At 45.7% G+C, this 26068-nt stretch overlaps 1 protein-coding gene across 7 annotated transcripts; it reads right to left on the bottom strand.

Moving 5' to 3' along the window:
• Positions 1-1536: 1536 nt before the first annotated feature.
• Positions 1537-25857, bottom strand: LOC114912537 (plexin-B2-like). Of its 7 annotated transcripts, XM_029259779.1 has the most exons (36): positions 25155-25218; positions 23594-24705; positions 23184-23372; positions 22940-23065; positions 22762-22862; positions 18781-18907; positions 17893-18049; positions 17664-17775; positions 16674-16782; positions 16473-16574; positions 16229-16321; positions 13386-13473; positions 13024-13190; positions 12314-12462; positions 12107-12212; positions 11799-11935; positions 11407-11589; positions 10636-10744; positions 10207-10416; positions 9751-9924; positions 9423-9583; positions 8739-8830; positions 8375-8604; positions 7631-7812; positions 7440-7506; positions 7124-7270; positions 6714-6870; positions 6440-6528; positions 6193-6277; positions 5961-6112; positions 5205-5362; positions 4135-4282; positions 3934-3998; positions 3749-3824; positions 3307-3381; positions 2579-3194 (listed from the first exon to the last, which is right to left on the bottom strand). In XM_029259779.1, the coding sequence occupies exons 1-36, from the start codon at positions 25168-25170 to the stop codon at positions 3090-3092; spliced, it is 5556 nt and encodes a 1851-aa protein (XP_029115612.1). In that variant the 5' UTR covers positions 25171-25218; the 3' UTR covers positions 2579-3089. The 7 variants fall into 7 exon arrangements, 5 of the variants coding, with proteins under 5 accessions (XP_029115612.1, XP_029115608.1, XP_029115609.1 ...); XR_003798304.1 differs by lacking the exons at positions 6193-6277; positions 6440-6528; positions 6714-6870; positions 7124-7270; positions 7440-7506 and adding an exon at positions 1537-1728 and having other exon boundaries at positions 2799-3194; positions 5961-6033; positions 25155-25216; XM_029259775.1 differs by lacking the exons at positions 6193-6277; positions 6440-6528; positions 6714-6870; positions 7124-7270; positions 7440-7506 and having other exon boundaries at positions 5961-6033; positions 25155-25216.
• Positions 25858-26068: the final 211 nt, after the last annotated feature.

Genomic DNA, 26068 nt, shown 5'->3' with positions numbered 1-26068 from the left:
CACCCCTTATGAAAATTACAGATAATGAAGAATTAGTGGACTTCCATGTCTTTTATGTTTGTTTTTCTGCACAATTCAACATGATACATTTAAATGACAAGTTTGTTTAATTCAGCAAAACTGCATATAATTCTGATACAAAGCTATCTGTGACAAAGGTGCCACGCCCACGTCATCGGCATAACCGGATACACCTGGGGCTTGACAGGTTAAAAGGCAGAAGCGAACAATGAGTGTCGCGGAACCTTGTTCGCCGACTGCTCACTCGCTCTGAGTCAGCCTACCTGCCGCCTTTGTACCCTGCTCCTCACTCCTAGCTCCCCTTCCCTTTGCCCGTTTCCTGAGACCGCTCCCGTCCTGAAACCTGACCCGCGTACTAGTGTTCTGACCTACTGCCTGTTTCTCCGACTCCGATACTGGATTTCCTGGTGTACCTCATTTGCAGTCCGTAGGGTCGGATCGCAGGCGGACTAAAAAGCGTCTCCGTCCAGTCCAGATCCCCAGAAGGTCCCGGTCTTCCTCATGTCCGGGGAAGACGTCGGCAAAATCCCCCAGGAAAGTTGCCACGACGTCTTCTATCTGTCCTTCAGAGTGGCTCCATGGAGTAGGGGAGCAGCTTGGAATGCATTGCACTCACCCTATAATCTCCAACACCCTCTGATAACATTCATCGGTCGCCAGCGTGACATCGAAAAAGGACAATGACCTGGTTCTCTGGTTGCAGACAATGTCCTCTGCTGGAAGTCCCAGAGTCTGAAGACGATCTCACGAACAAAAGAAATGCGCTCATATTCTTCAAAGCCTGTATCCTTCCAGCCATCATCCTCACTGCCAGTGATGGTCTCTCGCCCTCCCCAGGGGCTGCCGACGTCTTCAAGGAAAAGCCTATTCTGGACTATCTGGTATAAAACAATTTGAAACAAAATCTCTGCATCACCCTGTGGGGATGGCAGATAAGCCACCAAAAACCCTGCACCTTCCTGTTTCTTAAGACGGTACGATCAAACAAATCTACAGAGAAAGTTATTCTCCACAGCCAAAAAAACAAAGTGAGGTAAAACTCATAGCCATTTAGTCCAATACCATTTTTGCAAGCATACATTACACAAAGAGTTGTGTAAAGAATTTAGGGAGTACATTTTTTTAAAAATGTCCACATTTCTGGAGCAAATAAAATTAGTAGAGAAATGGATCTGGAAGAGATGGATTTTGTGGAGTGACTCCCTAGATCTTGAGGGAGAGAAAAAAAGTTAATTCCACCATATTGATACACAGACAAAGAACCTTTAGACTTCTGATTTTGGACTTTTCCTGGCAGGACTATGAAGTGGCTAGAGTTGGAGAAGCATAAGAATCTGGCTGTGCCATTGAAAGTGATCATGTTCTTGAGGTATCTGGGAGCAAATCCACTGATGGTCTTGTAGGCAATCACCAGAGATTTAAACTTGAACCCAGCAGCTACAGGAAGCCAACAGAGAACAACAAAGAACGATTCATGGGAATACCTTGGCAAGCCAAATACAATTCATGCAGGGGTTCTTGATCAGCTGGAGAGGCTCGCTGGTAGAGGCCAGAAGAGCAGACACAAGGGATATGCAGTAGTGTAGGTAGGATATTACAATGGCCTGGACCAGGAAGAAGCTGCATAGAGTGTGTTGTAAGCCAAATGTTTATTCAGCTGAAGTTGTGCAGGATGTATCTCCTGGACTAGGTTATGCCTTCAGTGAGCTGAAAGAAGAACATATTTGAGTCAGAGCTGGATATCATCGACATAGGACTGATGGGAGAGTCAATGAGACTCGATGACAGCCAAGGGAGAACATGTGGATAGAGAAGAGTAAGTGGCCCAGCATTGAGACCTGGGCAACAGCAGTCGAGAGAGACTAAAGGGTAGACAGGGAACCGCACCAAATCACCTGGTAAGAGCTACCTGATTCACAAGACTCAGTAAAATAATTGGTTAGCAATCATACATTTTACGGTACCAGTTTACTGAAGATTAGAAATGCAACAATTTACAAGCATTTAGTCAGAGAAAAACAGAACTAAGTATGTCATCGTCATCGGAAAGGATATGGCTCATACCGAAACAGGTTGGTGACAATGTGAAAGACTTCTAACATTTTTCAGAATGTCAGTATGACTCCTTTAAACTTTGAAGTAGACATTGGAAAAAGAGCTGAGAGCAACAACAGCTGTCGCAAAGATAATAATGATAAAGTAACAATAAAAAAGTGAGATCTAATCATGAATAGATACATCTACTCCACCGAAAATGAGAGATGGGGGTGTCCGCAGAGTGACAGAGGTGCCTCTTATGACAGTATGGTTAACTGCGATATGTTCTCTCCCATGCTGCAGTGCTGTTTTCTGCATAACCCCCTTGTGCAGGGGATGAGGACAAGAAGGCCCAACAGGCAAGGAAATGAACACATTGGTCACTGGCGGTCCAATAAACAGATTCCAGACCCTTAACTTTATATCTCACTTCAAAACAGAGGTCCCATCCTTCCCATCATTGAACAACTGGAGAACATTTATCAGGCACAAAAATATGACATATCAAAAACAAAAATGTAAATATATAAGGCTTTCCGCGTAAAAAATGCACAATAAAAACTATAAACTTAATTCTTAATCTTATTCTAATATTCTGTACTATTCTTAAACTTTTTTTATACTGGAAGAAATTGAACATTTAACTGAACAACAACAACTAACAACAGCTGAACAAATAAAGCCTGCAATTAAGGAAGGGCTTATTTCAAAGGCCGGGCTGCAATGGTCACATGTCTCACCGTTGAGAACGTCTGGTGTGGTGTCTCCTGCAGATCCCTCGGCCCCTTGGCACGTGTTGTATGATCTGGACCAGCACAGGGAGGGGGATCGACTTTGAGAACCGTTAGGGAATTGTGACACCGTTTCAGACACAACAAATGTTTAAGATGGGGGGGTTCCTCGGAACAGCCCCATTCCTTCCCTTCCCCACGTCTTTGCTATTCCACTCAGGACTCAGGCCATATGAAATAAACTCCGCTTTAATTTCTGGCCCCACAGTACCAAAACCGGCCCCCGCCCTCCTACAGAGGTTAGGGGTCTGTCACTTTGTTCTCCAGTACAGCCACTATCTGCTGCAGTCTCAGAGCAAGCTGTTTATTCTGGGCAGCGGGGTCCTCGTCAAAGGAGGTGATGATCTGGAAGGAAGGCAAGAACAGATTCCGTTAGAGAAGATGCACAGCGTCGTGTTCGATCTCAGATCCTTGTGTTCATATGTGTCTGACAGGAAAGGGAGAGTGAGTCACATACCACATCATAGTACTTGTTTGCATACTGGTACAGCTGATGCAGAGCCACCTGGGTGCTGAGTTTGTCTTTGTGAGACTGCGAGACAAAGAACAACTTGAAGTAAGGAACTTCTAGGACTGACCAAAACCAGCCGAAGCAGCCATATCTACACCCCCTTTGAAGGTAAGATCTTCTGGCTCCTCACTGTGTCCACATAAGACATAACATCACAACCTCACAGAAGTATCTATTCTGCACTTACGTGAGCGATGAACATCGGTGCATCAAGTGGATAGTAACAAACTAGGTTTACTTAATTACATATCTACAGCCATGTCTCCTTCTCTTAATGTAACGCACAAATTGTATTTTTGCTGAGATGTATGTCACTTTGGAGAAAAGCGTCTGCTAAATGAATAAATGTAAATGTAAGTACAAGGGCAATAGTGGAAGACTCACTCACCCGTGACACCTTCGCTAAGTGGGTGTTCATATGCTGGTTGCTGACGGGCACCATCTCCCTGATGCCCTTGTAGTAACTATGGACAAATACAAGCCGAGACAGGTCATCTTGATTAAAGGCAAAGGGATTTTTGCAGATGGTAGGAAATGGTGAGATTACCAAGTGGTAGCCCTGACAGTACTTACTCCTCCACCATCTTCTTGTATGTGGAGATTTCCTTTGCATAGAGTAATTTGTGATTCGGGGAATCCTGTAAGGAATAAAGCCAAAGGAAAATGGTTACAGAGGGATCATGGGCTGGAGAAAAAAATGAAGTCCTGGCTCATGGATCCTTCCCTTTGCTTAACATCAACAATGGCGTAATGTCAAGGCGCTCCCAGGCTCACCCTGCTCAACTTGCGCTCGCTCTTGGTGCAGGCATCCATGAAGGTCTGGACAATAACAAACAAGGAGGCGTCCACCACTTCGTTCACGTGAATGTCGAAGATGAAGTGGGGGTTCCTCAGGATGTTCACCCAGAACCTCAAAGGCAAGCTGTGGAGACACAAGCCTTTTCAAGAAACACACACTAGCACTCACACTCATTCTATGCAAATATAACTGTGGCCTCATCTTTAACCCTGTTTCTGGATGTTATTCCTGTTCTCAGCTCTCATATGTCCCAATGAATACTCCCACAATTAATCAGAGTTAGAATCTGGCTGCAATTCACTTTGCCTTATCAACTGAGTACCGAGGCACACGATACAGGGATCATACAAATGCATTATTATGTTGCAGATTAATTTTAAAAATGCAGAAAATAGACACTTCTTCCCCCAGATTTATTTAAGAGTTGAGGCATCTGAGCCAAATAAGTTTGGAATTCATCTCTGATTTAATACCCAGAGAGATGTTCCAAACAAATGAACAGAAAGAAGTGGATTTAATAAATTAGCAGGGGACATAATTATGCTGTCTGTTCAGCATGTAATAGTACACAAATTCATCAGTAAGCCAAAAGTGTTGTAATTACACTGTTCATCACTCATTCTCACAATACCAACACTTCTAGTCTATGCTGCCAGAAGAACCTGTCAATCAAAGATAAATGTATATGACGCAGATGGTTTACTGCGGTATAAATTCCACATCAACGTATCCAGTGTGTACGGAGATCTCAGTAGGAATTTTAAACAAAAAATACAATGTCAAGCACGCACACGCGCACACACTGTCTGAAGCTGCTCGTCCCGAGCAGGGTTGCGGCTAGCCGGAGTCTAATCCAGCAACACAGGGCACAGGGCTGGAGGGGACACACCCAAGACGGGATGCCAGTCTGTCGCAAGAAACCCCAAGCAGTACCCCCACGCCCTTGCGCCTCCCCTCACCGTGAAGCATTTGTCTCTGAAAACTGACAGCTCCAGCGCTGCTTTCTCGGGAATTCTCTCTGCCAGAGACGGCAAGAGCACTCTACCTGCTGGTCTTCCAGATGTCAATGGTCTGGTCATCCACGTTGTCGTGCTTCTGTGCCTGTTCGTCCAGGAAGTCAAAAAAGTACTTGACTGCTGGGGGCCCAACGGATGAACAGAGGACACTGCGGAAGAAGTCGTCCACAAACTGTTGTAGAGTGCCCTGAAACAAACACATTTCCGCATATGTAAGCAAGTCCAGGTGAGGAGGAGCCATTTTCAAAAGCATAGCAATCCTGTATTTCTGTCATGAAATCTGATAAATATATTGTAATGACCTGCGTTACAGTTTTGAGGGGGAAATATGCTTATTGTCATGGGTTAGCGTTTGGTGACGTGCGGGGGATATAAGGGGCTGATTGCGTCTGCCAGGGGAGAAAGAGGAGTGAGCCTGGGGGTGCTAAGCAGGGTGGGAAGGCTGGCGAGACACGCAGGTCCTGGAGGAAACGGGGTCCCTGGTGCCGGTGTTCAATAAAATGTTCGAGATGAACGGTACCTCTGCGTCCTTCTTCGCCCCAACCAAGCCCACGGCGCTGCGTGCCACAATATGATATCCAAATACTAATCCAAATATTTCACTTTGCATTCCAAATACAGATTTTATTATTAGAACTATCTTTTACATATTCAGGGCTAGAATATAGAAGTATGATTGGATTCTTAGCAATGAACAACCAAATTGCTGCATATTAATGTGCTGTAGGCTTCACCAGCCCAGTGTATTTAGCATTCTAACTGCAGCAGGCTATTAACAAACCAACCTTGACAGACAGCAACCGCATCAAATAAAGCTCTGTGATGGCTTTGGTCATCGACTTGTCCTTCATGTTGCCCCTCTTGGATTTGACCTCATCCACCTCCTCTGCTGGCTGCACCAGGTGGAACACCTTGTCCTCTTCAAGCAGAGCATTTCCTGAAGGAGTAGGTAGAGTAGGGTTGTCAGCAAGACCATGGGAACACTACGGAAGGCAAGAAGTAGTACAGGAGCATCACTCACTTCTCTTCTGTCCTGGTGCTGGTCATAAGACTGCAGAGGATGCAGGACCCTAGACAGAACGAGAGTGGCGTTGTCTCGCACCTGAAACACAAGAACTATGTTCAGCCCGAGCTGGATACAGTCTGACAGATTTCAGGTCTGGAGCAGACACGACACAGACATTTGGTCACCACGTAAGGGGCAAGCCGTGACTCAACCTGTACCGTTAGAATCGATGCGTCCATTTCTTAAGCTGTAACTCACGTCATAGTGGGCCAAAGTGTTCATGCGCTTCCATCTGCCCTCCTTTTGCGATGTCAAGTCAAGGTCCGACAGAATCTGCCCAGCAGATTCTACAGAGCAGAAAGACTATTTCAACATTCATTTTATATCCCAATCATATGCAGACTGGTGCAATCCAAGCAAGGAAACCCTTGCCTATAAAACAGAAATAATGTCATACCTACTTCAGTAATAAACAATTCATGTCATGAATCGTTACATTATGCAACTGTGCTCCAGCTCAGTTGGTCCTTACCGAGAGTGACGCTTTCCATCTTGGGCCTCTGAGAATAGGGCACATTTTTGTACACTTGCTCAAGGATCTTCTCCGTCACTTGGGAGATGGTGTCACAGTTGAGTACCTTGACCAAAGTGACACCTGGCCCTTCCCCGTGAACGAGGACCTGCAGAGTCTAAGGCGAAAAGGGCGGTTAGCACTTGGCCTTCTGTGCATGCATCCAGTTCCCACACTGTAGATTTAACGTGCATCTTCAAAAACTGTCCTAGATCACAAGGATTCTGCTGATCACGAAAGTGTCCACCGGTATTGTCTTCTTCCCATTTCTTGGAGTTCATTTAGCACCACAGATAATCCTTTCAAAATGAAGCATTCAGACCTCAAGTGACCGCCGACGTGTGATCGGGTTCAGCCTACATAATACTCACCAGCGTACAGTACTCCACGTCGTCCCCCAGCAGGTCAGTGTCATTCAGCGTGTACTTGGCCTTTTTCATGACAGCATCCACTGGGCCTTTCTCCACTTGGTGTTTGACGGCTTTGAACAGCTTGTACAAAGGCTCTCCTGCCGAGTCCTGCCCGCACAAGAATTCACCATCAAGCTTCTTTCAGAACAAAACCGTTCCCTGTCACTAAAGCAAAAACCTTCATTTTGTTCAAACAAAGATCTGAACCAGTAGAAAATAAGATTAATCCACAGAGTGGAATCAAATGAGATTAATTTTGTGTCACAAAAGATGATACCTTCAAGAACTGATAGAGACAGATAGACATCCAGTTGCACAGCATTTTCTCCACCACTGTCTCCGACCTACAAGTAAGGGGCAGAGAAATTACTTTTTTCAAAGTGGGCAGGGGAAGATCACATTATTAAAAAAAAAAAAAAAGGGCCGTTCTGAGACACCTTAAAGATACGCTGGTCTTATACACCTCACCTGTGCAGCATGAGCTTGGGGTTCTTGCTCCGGGCATATTGTTCCATGAGTTCTAACAGGAGTGTCCTCATGATGTCTGTGTAGTAGTCCAACTTGCCGTGAAGCGCCACCGTCAGCAGGGAGGCAAAGTAGCCCTTTGACTGGGCATTGAAGTCAGGATGCCCCTCTAAGGTGCGGATGAACTGACAAAGGCACGATCTGCTATACACCTTATATATCATTCTAAATTGTGTGCTATACAAGGTGGAAAACACATAAAATCCATTAACTTTTATGCTGTGAAAGCCAGTCTGATGATTGTGATCACACACAGGCTGAAATCACTTATCCCAAGAGGGGTCGTGGCAACACAGGGCGCAAGGCTGGAGGGGGAGGGGACACACCCAGGACGGGACGCCAGTCCATCGCAAGGCACCCCGAGCCCCCTCTCTTTCAAACACAGGGGAAATGTATGAACTCCACACAGACATTTGAATTTGAACTCACACATAAACCCACAGCCCAGGAGTCACCCATTGAATGACAAGAGCAGACTCGAACCCCAGACCCGCCAGAGAGCGGGACCTGGCCAAGCCCGCTGTGCCACTGCACTCCCCAGTGATAATTGTGAGGATTGTATTAATTTCACATTAAAAAAGAACTGGAGCAGCAAAGAACAGATGGGAAAAGACACAAATATGCAGTTTTTAGGCACTTGTGACAATAAGGAAAGGTTTTGGGAGCTGCACTGATGTTAGGACCTACACTGAGAAGGAAAGGCTTGCTATTGAGCAGGTTGAGGAACTGGTTGAGGGCCTGCATCACTGTGGCCCTCCTCGCCTCAGGAATGTCCAGCTTGCCAGTGATCATCACGTCACTGGCGCTGTCCTTGAAAGGCAGGAAGAAAACGCGGTCTGCGTAGGTCTTGTAGTCCAGGAAGGGGATACAGGGTTCACTGAGGTCAGCAGTGTGGTCCTCCATTTCAATCATGAGCTCTGAAAAGGGTTAGGAATAAAACTTTACATGCGCTATACAGGGGATTGTGCAACTGTAGATTAAAGGGCTCTTGCAAGTGGTAAGAGCCAGAGTAAAGGCTGCAGATGAGCAGAATATTAGTTATGGAAAAGACCTGTGAACTCCTTCTTGCAGCGGTCACGAACGCTCCCCTCCAGGTTCTCGAGCTGCTGCCTCAGTTTCTCATATTCTCTCTCAGCTTGCTTCCTGTGCACACGCATGCAAATGATCAAATTACAAAAGTGCCTCAAAAGAAGAAGCAATAAAATTCATACACTGAGTAACGGTGTTATGTAACTCCCTACCCACAGTTTTATCTTTATTTTTTTTTTAAAAGAAAACTCAGGATGTGTGATAACTTATGTTCTCTCAGTTGACATTATATTTACATTTATTCATGTAGTAGATGCTTTTGTCCAAAGCGACATACATCTCAGCAAAAGTACAATTTATGCATTGCATTGAGAGAAGGAGACATAGCTGCAGACATGAAAGTCTCAAGCAAACCTAGTTTGTTACCTACCACTTGCTGCACCGAGGTTCATCATTCGAGTAGGTGCATAAAACACAGGACAGACAAATCCCGATACCCTCCCACCATTTTTTTTTTTTTAAATATTATAAGATACGACCCAGAACCGAGAATCTCCAAGCTTTACCTTTCGTGCGCGGGACCACCAAGCGAGCAGAAATAGACGAGCGAAGGGGCCTGGCTGGGGTGTAGCAGTTGAAGGGCATACGAACAGCAATGTTCCAAATTTGGAATTCATGCTCTGAGGTTTAAAACAAAGTCACTTACCTGTAGCAGCACACTGAGGCTATGATTATGATTATGGTGATCCCCACCATCGGGGCAATCACTGCAGGAATTATGATGTCCAGGGGAGATGTCCAGGATGCCTCAATCTTCTTTTCATACTCCACTGAGCCTACAATCCACTGCCCATGGCCGAACTTAATCTGAAGGAAGCAGAAACGATACAGTTGGAGCAGAATTAAACCATAGGCATTCAGGCAACTCCACTAAAGCTGTAGTTTTATTTAGCAACTTCAGTAAAGCTGAGTAGCCTTTTCTCCTCTTCAAGCTTCAATTCAGGAATCCTTCTCTGCACAGCACAGTGCCTTACCTTAAGTTCCAGCAAATCTGACTTTGTGTCTCTCTTGGGCCTCTTAAAGCAAGATGTTGGTTGGGTCCAGTCCAGGAAGAGCATGTCATCGTGTAAGATGCTGACCCCACAAGAGACGTCTCCCACAAAGGCTTCTGCTTCTTGGGCTGTCATTGCTTTGGCGAAACCTTTACCCTTGGGTGCGAGAGACAAGAAGATGGCTTAGCCACACTGTTCTGTGTTAACTGCAAAAGCTCTAATACTGAGAAAGAGAATTTATTGTATTTCAGAAGTACTGTATCAATTGGATTTCATCAAGAAAACTGGGGACATTACATCACCTGTAACCGTTGCTTTTCTCAGCTGTAATTTTACATGTTAAAACAGACAACAAAAACAGTATGCAAACGTTTGGTGAATATAAAACAATTTTGCAGGAATTACTCCTGAATAATGCCAACAGAAGATTATATTTACAGTTACAGATATGATGCTGTTCTCTGAAACAATCCTTTTTTGGTTCTCTTCAAACGTAGGATCCGGGTGGTAGTCAAAAGGCTTGAGCTCAAGCTCAATGTTGTCCATGACGATGTAGGTCCTGAGAGACGCTATCCCATCGGTCACGTTCACCGTTGGGGAGGAGAACTGCATTACTGTGTCATTTTCGCCTTTTACCTCCACTTCAGACTGCAAGGGAAGGATCAGACTGAGAGAGACACCAGAGTAGAGTCCATGGCTCCTACCTGACCCACAACAAATGTATATACACACATTAAAATACTGGTGGAATGCTGGTGCTATAGGTGCTCCATTACTTAAAACCCCTACTGCTCCAAAAAGCAGAGAAGACAGACACTGCACACTGGGAGTGGTCTTTTGGTAAGAAGCCTTTCATCGGACACAAACCTTCAGTGGACTGGTGACGCCTGACTGCTCGCTGGAGGGCACCACTTTCACGGCAGTGTTCTGGACGAGGTCAAACCCGGTGCCGACGATAAAAATGATCCGCCCCCCACTGAAATTAGCACAACACTAATGTCACCCTAAATCTGTACAATATGATCAATAAACACCAGCTTTCTTCTCAAGGATTTGACACGTATACGAATATAGCATGTGCATGTTTAACTCCGTAGGTAAGGATAGGAAGTCGAACCCAAAGCAACCATTGTCTCATATGGAGCTGGCACAAAGCAAGGAGATGAGCTAAGGTGAGAAAATGCCACCAGTCATACCCATTGTTCATCACCTAGCGATGAGTGATCTCTATACACACACACACACATTTTCAGAACCGCTTGTCCCATACGGGGTCACGGGGAACCGGAGCCTAACCCGGCAACTCAGAGCGTAAGGCTGGAGGGGGAGGGGACACACCCAGGACGGGACGCCAGTCCGTCGCAAGGCACCCCAAGCGGGACTTGAACCCCAGACCCACCGAAGAGCAGGACTGTGGTCCAACCCACTGCGCCACCGCACCCCCTTCGTGATTGCTATAATCTACTGAAAAGATGTCACACAATACGGTTCATTACAGCATAGTATTACATCTCCTGCTCAGTCAAGACCTGTGGGAATGTGGTCCATTACCAGCATAATGCTTCAAAAAGATTACATACTGTGTAGTTCTCTCACTCTCCCAGTAAGAAGGGAAAAAGAAGTAAAGGACAGACTCACCATACAAAACTTGTGTCTGGATAGTGGTGATCCAGTTTAGGATTCTCAAAAAACCTGAACGGCGTAGGCACATCTTTCGTGGTGTGCTTCCCGTACTTCACTGTCACTGTCAGGTTATCAGAGGGGACCTTCTGTACCGTGTACTCTCCGGTTTTGCAGGTTATATTTTTCCGGAATGTCTCCCTGTGGACGGGAACGGTGGGTGCAGTTTGTGGCAGAAATTTGCACTGGGGTTCAGCAAAGAGAGGTGCGAAGACGACAGACATCTCGTGTCTCAGTGACCTCTCATCGCTTCTTCTCAGAAGCAAACTGGGAATTGCACTGCAGAAACTCAGACTCGGAAGAGCATCGCTAAGGCTTGGTGTCATTTCTCCAGGGCACAGAGTACTTACACAATACACACCACCCCGCCGACAGTGATGCTGACGTCATCCTTGGTACCGGTTTCCAGATCCGTTCCTGTTATTGTGATAAGAGTTCCTCCCGCCCGTGGGCCTCGGTTAGGCTGGACCCTTTCGGGTCTGGGATCCTACAAGCGTTTGGTAGGACAAAAAACCTTCAGGACTTCTTGGAAATATGAATCCACACGACACAAAGTACTCAGCAGTGAGCAAGTTCTCGACACGGACTGACAGCGACCGGGGCGACAGCTGGTACGGGAACGACGGTATGTTTACGTCAGTCTCAGTGACGCTCTCACCCTGTATGTGAACATGACACTCGACGTCCCGCTTTTCCCTCCTTTCACCTTCACCTCCACAACCCCTGACTGTTTCTGTTGGACTCCACCGATCTCACACACCACGCTGAAGCAGGAAGGGAAGAGGAGCAGCAGTTACAGAAATGCTGCGGCGCAACCGACAATGCCTGTTTGCAAAAGTGCAGGTGACCGGGTGCTCTGCTGTACCTGGTGGACACGAAGTACTTCTCTTCCTGGTGCACGCAGGGCTCTCCGGCCACTCTGATGCTCTCTATGTCCTCTTTCACGATACCCAGGTTGGAGCCTTTGATGGTTACTGAAATCCCCCCTTTCAGAGGCCCATACTGAGGTATGATCTGAAAAAAGAGCATTTCCTCTTCAGATACATACTTACAATGTACAGACAGGTTATCTGCATTTTGTAACGATTAGAGAGCCCGTGGGGGGGGGGGGGGGGGATGTTTGCCAGAGTTTATCCCTTCTTATTACTTTCGGTAGAAAAAAGATAAGGTAAATTGGTGTATTTGTGAGATGTTTGTTTTGTACGTGCATTTTTCGTGAGGGGAAAAAGTCATTCATTCTAATAAAACCATTACCATCTTGCTCCAAAGGGACAGGTGTGTCACTAATAGAAATAACTAGATTATTTTTACCTTGGTAGAAGTAAGTCAATGCCAGCATTAGGATTGCCAAAAGTGTTTTTTTTTTTTTTGTTAACAAATCGGATATAGAATAGTATTCATGGTAGGAGATTAGACACCAAGTGAACTGTTAGACACGAGATCTGGCAGTTTTTAGCTATGACCAAAAGGACATTTATTAATTTGCTTGGATAGATAAAAGGACAAGGAGGTAACAAATGTGCTATTTTTTTTATGATACAGAGAAAACATGGTGCAGCGTCTCCAGAAACTCACATCAGTGATTTCAGGGTTGGGACAGTCCCTTCTCCGCTCACCACTCGGACACCTTTTCCGATACTCGCAGGACTTGGTTTTATCGCACCACACACAACTGTACATGGGGTCTGCACTCTTGCACAGGCTGCAGTCCTCACGGCCCACAGCACAGTTGTATAGCGTCACTGCAGGTGGGGGGTGGACACCACCATCAGCACACCGCACACGACACCAATTTCCATTCATTTTTTGATGACTTCCATGCGCAAGGTCTCTTAACTGAACAGTCAGTTATAAGAATCAGTTCAACTCATTGTTTTTACCATCCCCTGTGCGCACGGCTGCGGTCCGAACAGTCCACGTCTGACTGTCAGGCCTACCGTTTAGTTTGCTGTCAATCTTCTTATGTGTCTTTCTGTCCTTGATGTAGAAGTGCACGTCAACTGTTCGCACTTCGTCATAGGCAAACTGGTCCCGGGAACGAAGAAAAAGCAACATTAACATTCGGTGCTTGCAAACTGCAAAAATTCTGAGAGGTCTTGATATTACGATGATCTATTATCCAGGCATCAACGCTTACATTACATTTAGACATTTACACGCAGGCCATCTGGTACCATACTGGTTAGCGCTGCTGTTTTTGGACCCCCCCTCCTGCACCTTTGATCTGCGAAGAGGAGGTGCGTCGGGTCTTCATCAAACAGAAGACAAGGAAAGCACCAGGCCCAGACGGCATCTCACCGGCCTGCCTAAAAACCTGTGCTGACCAGCTGGCCCCTATCTTCACAAAGATCTTCAACAGATCACTGGAGATGTGCGAAGTTCCTTCCTGCTTCAAACGCTCCACCATCATCCCCATCCCAAAGAAACCCAAGATCACAGGACTTAATGACTACAGACCTGTCGCCCTAACGTCTGTGGTCATGAAGTCACTTGAAAAACTGGTGTTGGACTACCTGAAAGACATCACTGGACCCTTGCTGGACCCCCTGCAGTTTGCTTACCGAGCAAACAGGTCTGTGGATGATGCAGTCAACATGGGACTGCACTACATTCTACAACATCTGGACAAACCAGGGACTTATGTGAGAATCCTGTTCGTGGACTTCAGCTCAGCCTTCAACACCATCATCCCATACCTCCTCCTGTCCAAATTAACCCAACTCTCTGTGCCCACCTCCATCTGTCAGTGGATCACCAACTTTCTGACAGACAGGCAGCAGATAGTGAGGCTGGGAAAATTCTCATCCAAAACTCGCACAATCAGTACTGGAGCCCCCCAGGGATGTGTGCTCTCCCCACTGCTCTTCTCCCTGTACACCAACGACTGCACCGCAAAAGACCCCTCTGTCAAACTCCTGAAGTTTGCAGACGACACCACACTCATCGGCCTCATCCGGAATGGCGACGAGTCTGCTTACAGACAGGAGGTCCAAGAGCTGGCTGTCTGGTGCAGTCATAACAACCTGGAGCTGAACACGCTTAAAACAGTGGAGATGATCGTAGACTTCAGGAGAAACACCTCAGCATTATCCCCACTCACCATCATGAACAACACTGTGGCAACAGTGGAGTCATTCAGGCTCCTGGGCACCACCATCTCACAGGACCTGAAGTGGGAGCCCCACATAGACTCCATTGTGAAGAAGGCCCAGCAGAGGTTGTACTTCCTTCGCCAGCTGAGGAAGTTCAACCTGCCACAGGAGTTACTGATGCAATTCTACTCCGCAGTCATTGAGTCCATCCTCTGCACCTCTATAACTGTCTGGTTTGGCTCAGCTACGAAGTCAGACATCAGAAGACTGCAGCGGATAGTTCGGACTGCTGGAAGAATCATCGGCACATCCCCCCCAGCTCTCGGAGAACTGCACTCGTCCAGAGTCAGTAAAAGGGCTAGCAAAATCATTCTAGACCCCTCACATCCAGGCCACTTCCTCTTCAAACCCTTGCCATCTGGCCGGCACTACAGAGCACTGAGCACCAGGACAGCCAGGCACAAGAAAAGTTTCTTTCCTCAGGCCATCTACCTCATGAACACCTAAATCTCTCCCCTAGAGAGTAAACCGTGCAATACATAATGCTATTTATATTTATAACTATTTATCACATATCTCTTACTCACACTCCCTTGCATTTGTATCTAGTGACTATTTTTGTATATTGGGTACTTTATATTTTTAAATATTTTTTTATCCCTTGCTCACATACTCTATCTTCTCACCTGTCTTGTCACTGTCATTCTGTCTGTGCTGTGGTAGTTCCTGTCACCAAGACAAATTTCTTGTATGTGCGAACATACCTGGCAATAAAGCTCGTTCTGATTCTGATTCTGATTCAAAGGTTGCAAGTTTGAATCCCACCTGTAGTACCCCAGTGAAAGGTACTTACCCTGAGTAAAGAGCAGTAGTTACTTAAACATTTACCATTATAGTTATTTAAATGTTAGTCATAAACACCATGTAGCTGCTTACACTGATTGTACCCATTGATACAGTTGGGCAGTTTTACTGGAACAATTAAGTAGCTTGCTCACAGGTTCTACAACAGCAGGAGGTAAGATTTGAACCTGGGTCTTTAAGGCTCAGCTATGAGCCCTGCACATCTGCTGCTAGCACATTGGGCATCCACATGTGACTGAAAGTCTTCCATCAGAAATAGTTCACCACTGTGTGAGTAAACAATTCTTTAACTGACAGATATTGAAAAACAGGAGAGCCAAGCAGCACCCAAGCACATTAACCCAAAACATCTGCTGTGTTCATAAGGGGCTGCTACAATATCAAACTACTTTGGTACAACCTTTTTTGCCACAAAAGCCACCGAGTGAGCAGGAGGCCAGGCCCTGAGGGACAGCTGGTGTACTTACTGGCAGTTCAGCTCCGCTCCCTCATCCTTCCCTTCCATACAGGCAAGAGAAGGAAGGTGTTCTGGGGCACGTTGTGCAGTACAATACATCCCTGGCTGCAGGACACTCTTTGCGAAGGAAAAGCTGCAGCATCTGGGACTCTCACACACTTGGTGGTTGCTTTACGCTTTCATCTATGCATGTCGAACCCTTATCCAGACACCTAGGAGATGAGCTCGGAAGCTGCTCCACAGGCTACTCCGTGGTATTCCACAGCGCTAGTGTGGCCCTCTGCTCTGGTCAGCATGGCGCAAGCGAAGGTGAGGGCAACAGAGCCGCTCAGAACACCAAGGCAATGAAATTCGGTCCAACACTGACCTTGCATCCCTTTAAACTGTAGTTTGAATCTTTTATAGTGACCATTTCCTCAGTGGGCACCATCAGCTCGGTGCCAATCTTGAATTCTCTGCCCTGGAAGAGATAAGGTAGACAAACAGTGTAACCCAGAATCCACCATAACCTTCAAGGCAATCTCTACTTTTAAAAAAAAAAAAAAAGGCAACGATAAATTATTTTATTACTTATCACAGTCAACAGGTAGATATGAGGAAAAATCTTTCACCTCATAAACACGGAGGTTTTTTCCAGTGAACTCGATGGAGGTTTCGTAACCCACAGGAATGAGAGACGGAGTCGGATTCTCAAATACTGGGCACTTACTTCCCTGCGAATGTCAAACACGGGGCATTTTTTCATTTTTAAGACACCTGGCACAAGGCAGACAGGAATAGGTGAGACGTGCTGCTGCTGCCTCATTTCTTACTTCTTTATGTTTGATAATGTGATCACCCACGGAGTCATCCCTGTCATCGCAGATGAATTCCTGAGTGTTCCACTGGCAGCTCCACTCGCTGTCCACACACGACATGCACCTGTTAGCAAACGCAAACAGCCAAGGCACCAGGGTGAGAACATTAATACTGTCTTGACTGATCTTCTCCTTCTCAAAACCTGTAGCATTAACAGAGACCAGTCATCCGGATTTACATTTTCATTTATTCATTTAACTGACGCTTTTCTCCGAAGCAACTTACAACGTTACTTACAGCTATTTACAGTTTATACAGCTGGGTAATTTTATTGGAGCAATTACCTTGCTCAAGGGTATTACAGGAGTGTAACAGGTGAGATCTGAACCGGTATTGAACCTTTGGATCCAAAGGCAGCAGCTCTAAAGTCAATGCTATCAGCTGCCCCGTAAAATGGATACAGGGATGGATGGATGAACGAACGGGTGGCACAATGAGTAGCACTGCTGTCTCACAGTGCCTGGGTGGTGCGAGAGGGTGTGGGTTTGATCCCCACTCAGCCTGTGTGGAGTTTGCATGTTCTCCTTGTGTCTGCATGGGTTTCCTCCCACAGTCCAAAGACATGCTGTTCAGGTTCCTCCATAGTGTGTGAGTGACAGAAGAAGAGAGAGTGTGTTTCACTGATGTATGGATGAGTGAGCCCTTGTAAGTAGTGTACCTAGTAGTGTAAGTCACTTTGGTGTCCAAAGTGTGTGGACTTGTAATACCACCTAGAGTTCAGTGGCAGTTGCTCTGGAGACAAGTGTCTGCTAAGTAAATATAATGGATGGATATATATATAGATGTTTGTAGATATTCCAAGAATCCCCTCAAGAACAATTCTTGCCCATGCAGTCAAAGTGAAAGACAAAAGCAGAGACTGATTTCGAAGAAGTGCCTTAGGCAGGCACATCATGACATTATGCTGTAATAGGCACCCGCCCCACCCTGACGCCGCCACTCACGGTGTGTTTTCCGCCTGCCTCGCGGCTGCGCTGCAGTTATAAAAGGTGAAGTAGCTGGACGCCAACTCCACCTCGTCATTCACAAAGATCTTCGTGGCCACTTGGACGAAATCTGAAGGCACACGGGTTAGCAACGGGTTACGTCGGCAAGACCTCTCCAGGAAAGGTGTTTAAAAGCTACAATGACTTTGCTCACCGTTGCACCATGGCACACAGCTGGGAAACTCACCTTTATTTTTGGGAGTGACAGGAATCTCGGTGACTTTCGGCAGATCACAAGTGACCTTTGAGTCGCCCATTTTCGCTTCACTTTCAAAATTGCCAAAAATGCATTTCAGACTGTCATCCCCTCCAATGCTGGGGAGAGAAGCCACGTTGATGTCAACCTGCAAATAAAGCACACAGATCAAGGACCTCTGACATGCACATACTATGTGATCCAAGATCAAACTGAATATGGAGACAATATTGAAATAAAAGACATTACACACTGTAAACAGCGCTATTCTGAACAGCTCTACAAACAGTGTCATAGCACAGTTAGTCAATAAAACATCCAAGTTCGTGGGAGTAAAGTTTACATTAACATAACTATTAAATAGCTCAAAAATCACCTGAACAGCCGGAACTGCGGAATTTATGAATTTCAACGTCAAATGAATCAAGTTAAATGATTAGCAACACTTTTAACTGTGAATCTCCCGGAAGTGTTTGCATATTTCTTACAAAAGAGGAAACATATCAACAACCTAAAACGGGGAAAACTGTACTTTACAAACCTCCAGTTAATGTAAACTCAGGTACGTATACAAGTAACCACATCCTAAAAAACTGCAGTTGCCGTAACCTTCGACTTTATTTTAAAGTGTTAGAAAGATGGTGTGTGTGTGTGTGTGTGTGTGTGTCTCTCCCATGTGCACTGGATGAACGACATGATGCAAATTCTAAAACTGGAAATGATAAGATACTCATTGTGGGGTTCTTCTGCAGAATTTTCCAGTATCTGGCAATGTCTCTTCTCCTATGTTGAAAACATGCCCTTTGGTAAAATCTGGGCAAGGGTCTAAAGTGTATGTTCCTTGGCGTAGGAGATACAGGCAAAGTCAACCTCTCATACCTTCTGCATCTTCTTGCAGCTCAGATTTGGTGGCTGGAAAGATGTTATTTCCACACACTGGTTCTGAGGACTCCACAGCCAGTGCTTCTCCTCTTCTGCCTTCCTGCAGTCAGACTTCCTGGTGCACCTGCAGCAGAAAGGATACCCATGAGCCACTGCTCCAGCCCACTCTGTACGAACCACTTCCAAAGCTTTCCGTCTACACAGCTCCAACAGTGTAGATTCCAAGACCTTCTCAATATTGCTTTTAACTATGAGGTGAAGATGTAAGTAGACAGACAGAATCTTTGGCAGGGAACCTTTGGAATTTAACAACTCTGCCCAACTACTTGTCCAGGCCATGGTGACATCTTGTTTGGATACTGCAACTCTCTCCTGTCTGGCCTTCCTGCTACTGCCACCAAACCTCTACAGCTGATACAGAATGCTGCTGCGCGAGTTGTGTTTGACTTGCCGAAGCGTTCCCATGTATCTCCTCTACTCGTTTCTCTGCACTGGCTTCCTATAGCTACCCACATCAAATTCAAGACCCTGGTTATTGACTACAAATGCATCAACAGAACTGCTCCCAGGTATCTACAAGACTTGATCATCTGCTACACGCCAACCAGACTTCTATGCTCTTCCACATCTGCCAGCTTGGTGCTCCCACGCGCGAAAGGTAAAGCGAGGTGGTTCTCAGTTCTGGCTCCGTTGTGGTGGAATGACCTCCCCCTCTCGCTCAGAACTGCTGAATCTCTGTCCACATTTAAAAAGGGTCTTAAAACTCATCTCTTCCAGACTCACTTCACCCATGATGTCTTAAGTTCATGTAAGGCATAATTGTTCAAGATCATGCTCGAATCAATCCTTTACAGAGCCACTGCAATGTAACATAAATGTTTATATGCATCTCAAAAAAAAAGAAAGGTGACTAGAAATCGGCAATATTCTGGTAAAGCTTTATGCAGCTACTTATGTGATGAAGGCCGGTGCATATGGTGAAGGAAACAAACTGTACTTAAGAGTCAATGTTCATCAGTCTTTCAATAGATGTCGTCACACATTTTACATGACCATATCCTTATTGAGGGGGCGTGGTGGTGCAGTGGGTTTGACCGGGTCATGCTCTCCGGCGGGTCTGGGGTTCGAGTCCCACTTGGGGTGCCTTGCGACGGGTGTGTGTCTCCTGCCCTCCAGCCATATGCCCTGTGCTACTGGGTTAGGCTCTGGCTCCCTGCAACCCCGCATGGGACAAGTGGTTTCAGATGATGTGTACAATGTGATGATATCTTTATTGAACAAACAGTTTAAAAAAAATCAGTCACTGATGGAAATAAAAAAAAAGTGAAAAATATTTTGTATCGAGTGGAACATCCTTTATTGGCAATAAGTTCAAACATTAGACCTTTACAACAGTAGGGAAGAATTTTGGCCCATTGCACTACAAGAAAATGTTTCAGTTCATCTATATTTTTGTCCTGCATGAGCAGCCTGCTTGAGATCACACCACAGCATTTCAGAGGGATTGAGGTCAGGACTCTCTTCTGATCATTGTAAAATATGGAACTACTTCTGTCCAAGCTAATCCGTTACTGATTTACTCCTGCGTTTCGGATCACAGCCATGACCAAACTTCTTTTGTGTTTCAGATCAGGGGTTTTCAATCTTTTTTAATCCCGAGGACCCCCAAATATGATGATTCTGTGCAAGGGACCCCCTTGCCTAAATTATAAAGGCAACTATATATTTTTATGTGTAAAGACTTTTATATAATGTAAAGACATATTACAATTCACATTACAATAAATGCACATCTGAAATGCTGTTTCAGTAATTTTCTTTGATTTGGCAACTCGCTGTAGCCAAAAGTCTCTTTCACTCTCTCTCACTCATACACACAGCCTGAAACAGCTTGCCCAAAATGGGGTCGTGGCAAACCAGAGCCTAACCCAGCAACACAGGGTGCAAGGCTGGAGGGGGAGGGGACACACCCAGGACGGGACGCCAGTCCGTCGCAAGGCACCCCAAGCGGGACTCAAACCCCAGACCCACCAGAGAGCGAGACCCAGCCAAACACGCTGCACCACCACATCCTCCAGCAGGGAATGCAATTATTGTAAATAGTTGCATTATGGGGAAAATGTGAATAAAGAGTGCAACCCTTGGGGGGACTTGAGGGGATAATAAAGGGGTGTCTCTGTTTGCCGAAGGGGGGGGCGAGCAAACCAAACCAACCTGGTGGCGCTAAGCAGGCTGGGACAGTCCTTTTGGGTATGCTGGTGTGGGGAAGACATGGGTCAGTTATATTCTTTGAAGCCAGAAAGGGGATTGTTATGGGAAAGACTTTGTCTTGACAATATATTTTATGTAATGGTTGCTTTGTGATTTTGTTGACCAACTGTAGGAAAACGGTGTTGGATTTGTTTGATTGTGGATTTTAATGTATTGTTTTGGTTGTATGTATTATTTATAACTTTATTAAATAAAGTTTGAAGAAAAAAAAAAGCAGGCTGGGAAGGCGGGCTTGAGGTGCAGGTTTTTTTTTTTTTTTTTTTAGTGTGTTAAAGGTTCTGCCATGCGTTTTTTTTCTTTTCTCTCATATTTGTTGGACTTATTGATCTTATTGTTTTATTTAATTTTATTTTTGGCATGGCAGTTTTTCAGGATTTATTTATTGAATAAAGATTTTAATTATCGGAAATGATGAATGGAGATATTAGTTCCTGTCGCTTTGGACAGTGTGTGGAGTCAGACACCTTTAGGTAGGCTGGTGACCCATTCTGATCCATAAGAAAAAGAAAAAAAAAATAAAATGAGGTGCAGGTTCTTGAGGAAATGGGGTCCTCGGATCGCGAGCATCATTTCCCTGTATGCCGGTGTTTTAGTAAAACGTTCTTCCTGAACGCTGCCTGCGCGTCCTTTCTCGCCCCATCCGAACCCAGAGCGCCGCGCGCCACAGTATTCGTTGGCCTGCACTTGTTGTAAAAGCTGCAAAGCAATATTGTTGGCCATGTCACCTATGCATCTGCTCACTGCGTTATTGTCTGACACAAGCACGCACTCTACTTTTCGTGCTGCTCCCTCTCCCAATAACTCCCTGACAATGTCTTTAGTAGCTGGTAACAATAAGGCTCCGCCAGTCGTGCGCAGCTTCTTAGCACGCGCCACGTGCGCAAAAGTGCAAAATGTAAAGAGCGCAAAGCATTTTGGGATAAACACGTTACAAGGAATCACTCATAAATCACAAAACTATAGGTAGATTACGTAAAAAATTATATTACTGTAATATTTTTTTCTGTCAAGTTTTCCGCGGACCCCCTAACTCCCTCTTCCGGACCCCAGTTTGAAAACCCCTTTTTTTTAGATCACAGGATTGGCTACTGATGTGGGTATGCAGTGTTTGGCTTTCTCTAAAAATAATACTGTATACAGTTACCAGAAAAGGTCAGATTTGTTTCACCTGTCCACATAATGTTGTTCCAGCTGTGAACACTCGGCTGACAGCAAAGGTGAGATGGGCAGTAATGTCTTTCTGGAGAGCACTGCTTTCTTCCATGGTAACCTCCCACAAACACAGCTCTTGTTCAGTATTTTTCTTATGTAGGCTTGATCAGGCTATTGTATTTCAACTGAATTGTGCTGTGAAGAGCAGGTACTAAAAACCGTGTGTATTTTTTTTTTTTTTTACGGCAGGGCAGGCCAAACTCACACCTCAGTCGACTGGAACACCCAATGCATTGACTGCAGACTCCAATTACCCTCTTTTCAGCATGTCATTACCCTAGAAGTTCACATACTTTTTCCATCAATGACTTTGATCAAACCATTTATTCAATTAAAATATGGATACGTGAAATGTGGCGTGTTGTTAAATAGGACTGTCTGCATTTATTATGCCTTAGACAAAGGAGCCATTCATGCAGAAAGCAGTAGGAGCAAACTGTTGTGTAGAAAGTAGTGAATATCTCACTGCTAACTGGGTGTGAACTGAGTGCTTACCTGCCCTCCAAGGCACACCAGCCACAGTAGGGATCCTTGAGGTCCATGCAAGACTTGCAGTCCTTCATCATATCACATTCCTCCACTGGTACCATTGAGATCTGACACAGAGCCAAGGATATCCAGCATCAAGCGTCTTACACAGAGTACAAATACAGTCCACTTCCCAAGATGGTACCTTTTTTCCTGTGGTGACGTACAGATGCCTGTGGTTTCTGTCGAATAGCAGGTGTTTGTTCACTGCCTCACCAGAGCTGGGTCCAGGGACAGTTCGGTACACCTCTGGTGTGCTGGACAGGTGTACCTGGAAGTTTACCTGTGTTCTAGTTTCACACCATTTTCTTTCCTATGAAAATGAGTTTGACCACACTGGTACCTGGGACTGCTCTCAGATACCGTACACCCTCTGCTGCTGTACTCATGTGGTACACCTTCCCATTGCTGGTTCCCAGAAAGGCCACCGTGTGCTCAGCCTCCACAGCAACGGCGACAGCCATGAGCAGGTCTCTGGTGGTGTGGACAGCTTGGGCAGCCAGCGCAAAGCCTGGTGTGCTGGCCAGCGGTGAAGGCAGGAAATCGGCACTACATTTGTACTTTGTCAGCGTGTCTTGCTGATGGGCACAGAGAGAGAAGTCTTTAACGTCAGCTTCCTCATACAATCACTTTGTCAAGCGTGCAAGAGGGGATACTCAGGTTTTCACTTTTAGAAAATTCTAATAAAGACAATAAACCTTAAGGTGAGCTATCCCATTTCACTGTTCCGACTTTACAGAACCTCAAGACACTTCTGAAAACATTGCTAATGTCATGTTTGAAACGGAGCGCTACTTACACGGACTGATACTGAACATAATAGATTTGCTGAGGTTGTGTACGGAGAATCAACAGCTACTTTGTTTCCAATTTTCCCATTTTTTGTGTAGCAGGCACTGATGATTTCCATAATTCGTTGGTTGATATATCTCAGGGGGTACATGCAGAGCCCCGAACGGGGCTTGTCTTCATCGGTGCTGGACACTACGAACAGAATCTTGTCCTGCGACCGCACTTGGCCGTACTGACCGGATGCGCTCAGGTTTCGGGCCAGTTCCTCCCCAGGGGAGGAGACAAAGGCGGCCTGTGCCTTGTTGTACATGTTGTTGGGGCCACAGCTGAGCTGCAGTTCCATGTAGGAATAGTAATGGTGATCATCCTCACAAAGGCGGGAGATGAAGGTATAGTTTTTGTTATGTAGCCCCCCTCTTGTGCGGGTGAAGAGGAAGTAGATGAAGCCACTTTCCTTGAATGAGTAGCGAAAATTGTGCCTGTACTTCTTGACAAATGGGGTGACCTGAACAGCAGGAGCCTCAACAATGTCCTCAAACACATCCCAATTGCCAAAGTCCTGCAGGATGCGGGTGCTGATAAGCTTCATGTTGCCCTGGCTTCCGTAGCCTTTCCCCACGACAAACACATCAAATGTATCATTCTCTTTGGTGAAGGTTGACATCACTCCTACTACAGACACCGTCTCCTCACTGCTGACCACATAAGCCTTTTCACCCTTGCTGTCATTACAGTAGATCAGGTGGTCAATGCTGCCGAGTTTCCGCAGGGAGCAGATGCCCTTGAAGAGGCTTCCACACACGATGAGCGAGCCGTTAGACGGGTGCACTAGCAACAGCTTGTTGGTGTTGTCTGTCATCTTGGCATCGTGGCAGGACTGGATGGGGGGTGTGCAGTGGCGGCTGTCCCTCTTGGGACCAGTCTCTACTTTCTTCTCCTGCCTGAGCAAGGAGTCCAATTGGTAGATGGCATTGATGGCTCCCACATAGATGTGGCCTGTGAGGGGGTCCTGCACCACGTTATTGATGAGGGTGCTGGATGTGAACTCCTGGATGGATTCCGCACAGCAGACTATGGAGAGAGACAGCAGCAGAACTGCCAGAGTCCACCACGCCATTTCTGAAAGAGGACATTAAGTGCGAGACTGTTAGTCATCTCTCTATACAGTGAGACAAACGTGTAGACATGAACACATGCTTCACTGTCAGCTCTACACACTTTCACAAAATAGCAGGATCCGGTCTTTCGTTTTCACAATACATCTGTCATCAATATACCTGCTCACTGAACATCTGGCAATGATTTGCTTCACACAAATTTGTTAAAGCAGGCAGCAATTTTGTACTCCAATCTATTAAATGTACAGTTAATGCCTATAATTTCTACAGTTTTGCCACAAGTTTTCTGGTAAGAGCAGTCATTCCGAGTCCCACTCTCTCCACCAGCAGAAAGGAAAACTAAGGAGCAACGCCCAGGTCCTCATAAGTAATAAGTATAGATTTTTTTTTCTTTTTTTTTTTTTTTAATAAAGTTTAGCTTATGTTACTTGAACACAAGCACTGCAATACCGCAACAGTCGATCATCTGGTAACCGCGACGCCACTAAGTGACGAACGGGCGGGTAGCGAATTATTATACAGCGTGCATACGCTGGACAAAGGGATGATTCACGTCCCGGGCGGGACGGCACGAGATTTCATAATATTTTCGGGCCGCGGGTAACGGGGATCACTGTATATGAGTACACGTAGTATCAGAATAAGTGCAGCAAGCGGACACCGAAAAGATGTAAAATATACATACATACATACATACATACTGTATATATATATATATATTACTATCAGCAATTAGCTACTGTTTCCCTGAGGGGAACCTACTACTGTTGCTTATTGGATAACCTCTCCACGCCACGGGGCACTGCTCTGCTGAGTCTGAAAAGTACAGAGAAGCCCACTGTGTAGAATTAGGACCCAAACAGCTACACCGCTTCGCAGCAGGAGGAATAGTGGTTAGAAGTAACACATAGATTGATTGAAGCAGTTTTAAGAAGAGAGCCGCTCTAATCCTGCTCTGCTGGAATTTCCACAATTAAGGAACACACGTTTTTCAGTGCAAACGTCTTTTTTTTCCTTTTTAAATAACGTACCACAGTCTAGCACACACTGCAGCGGCCCGACGCCGGACTCACGCGCTGGGATTTGAGGAATGTGAACGCAGCGGCTGTGTGTGCTTCACAAACTCTAGCGGATCTGCAGCGTTCACGGTGCGTAGGAGAGGCAGCGCGACCTGTCGGAGTGCAACGTTAATCCGACAGCTGGTGCGCAGCTACAGCTCCCTCTGCTGGGGGAACAGACCCACATTGGACGGGTTCTCTGCTGACATGCTCTGTGGTGCAGGTTGCATATGTGTATATTTTGGTGCTTGAAATGTAAACATCACCATATCAAACAAAGTGATTCTCCTATTAAAGGTTCTTTCA

Source organism: Scleropages formosus, chromosome 18 (assembly GCF_900964775.1).
Source record: "Scleropages formosus chromosome 18, fSclFor1.1, whole genome shotgun sequence".
Lineage (NCBI taxonomy): Eukaryota > Metazoa > Chordata > Actinopteri > Osteoglossiformes > Osteoglossidae > Scleropages > Scleropages formosus.
Note: the sequence above shows the minus strand (reverse complement) of the source record. Positions and strands in the feature narration are given on the sequence as shown.

Excerpts from the sequence above, each read along its gene's own strand:
- LOC114912537 (XM_029259779.1), bottom strand. Across the intron at positions 23,373-23,593 it reads TATGTTCAGTATCAGTCCGT|CAAGACACGCTGACAAAGTA; the intron begins GTAAGTAGCGCT and ends TGTGCCCATCAG. Across the intron at positions 4,283-5,204 it reads GACATCTGGAAGACCAGCAG|CTTGCCTTTGAGGTTCTGGG; the intron begins GTAGAGTGCTCT and ends GTGTCTCCACAG.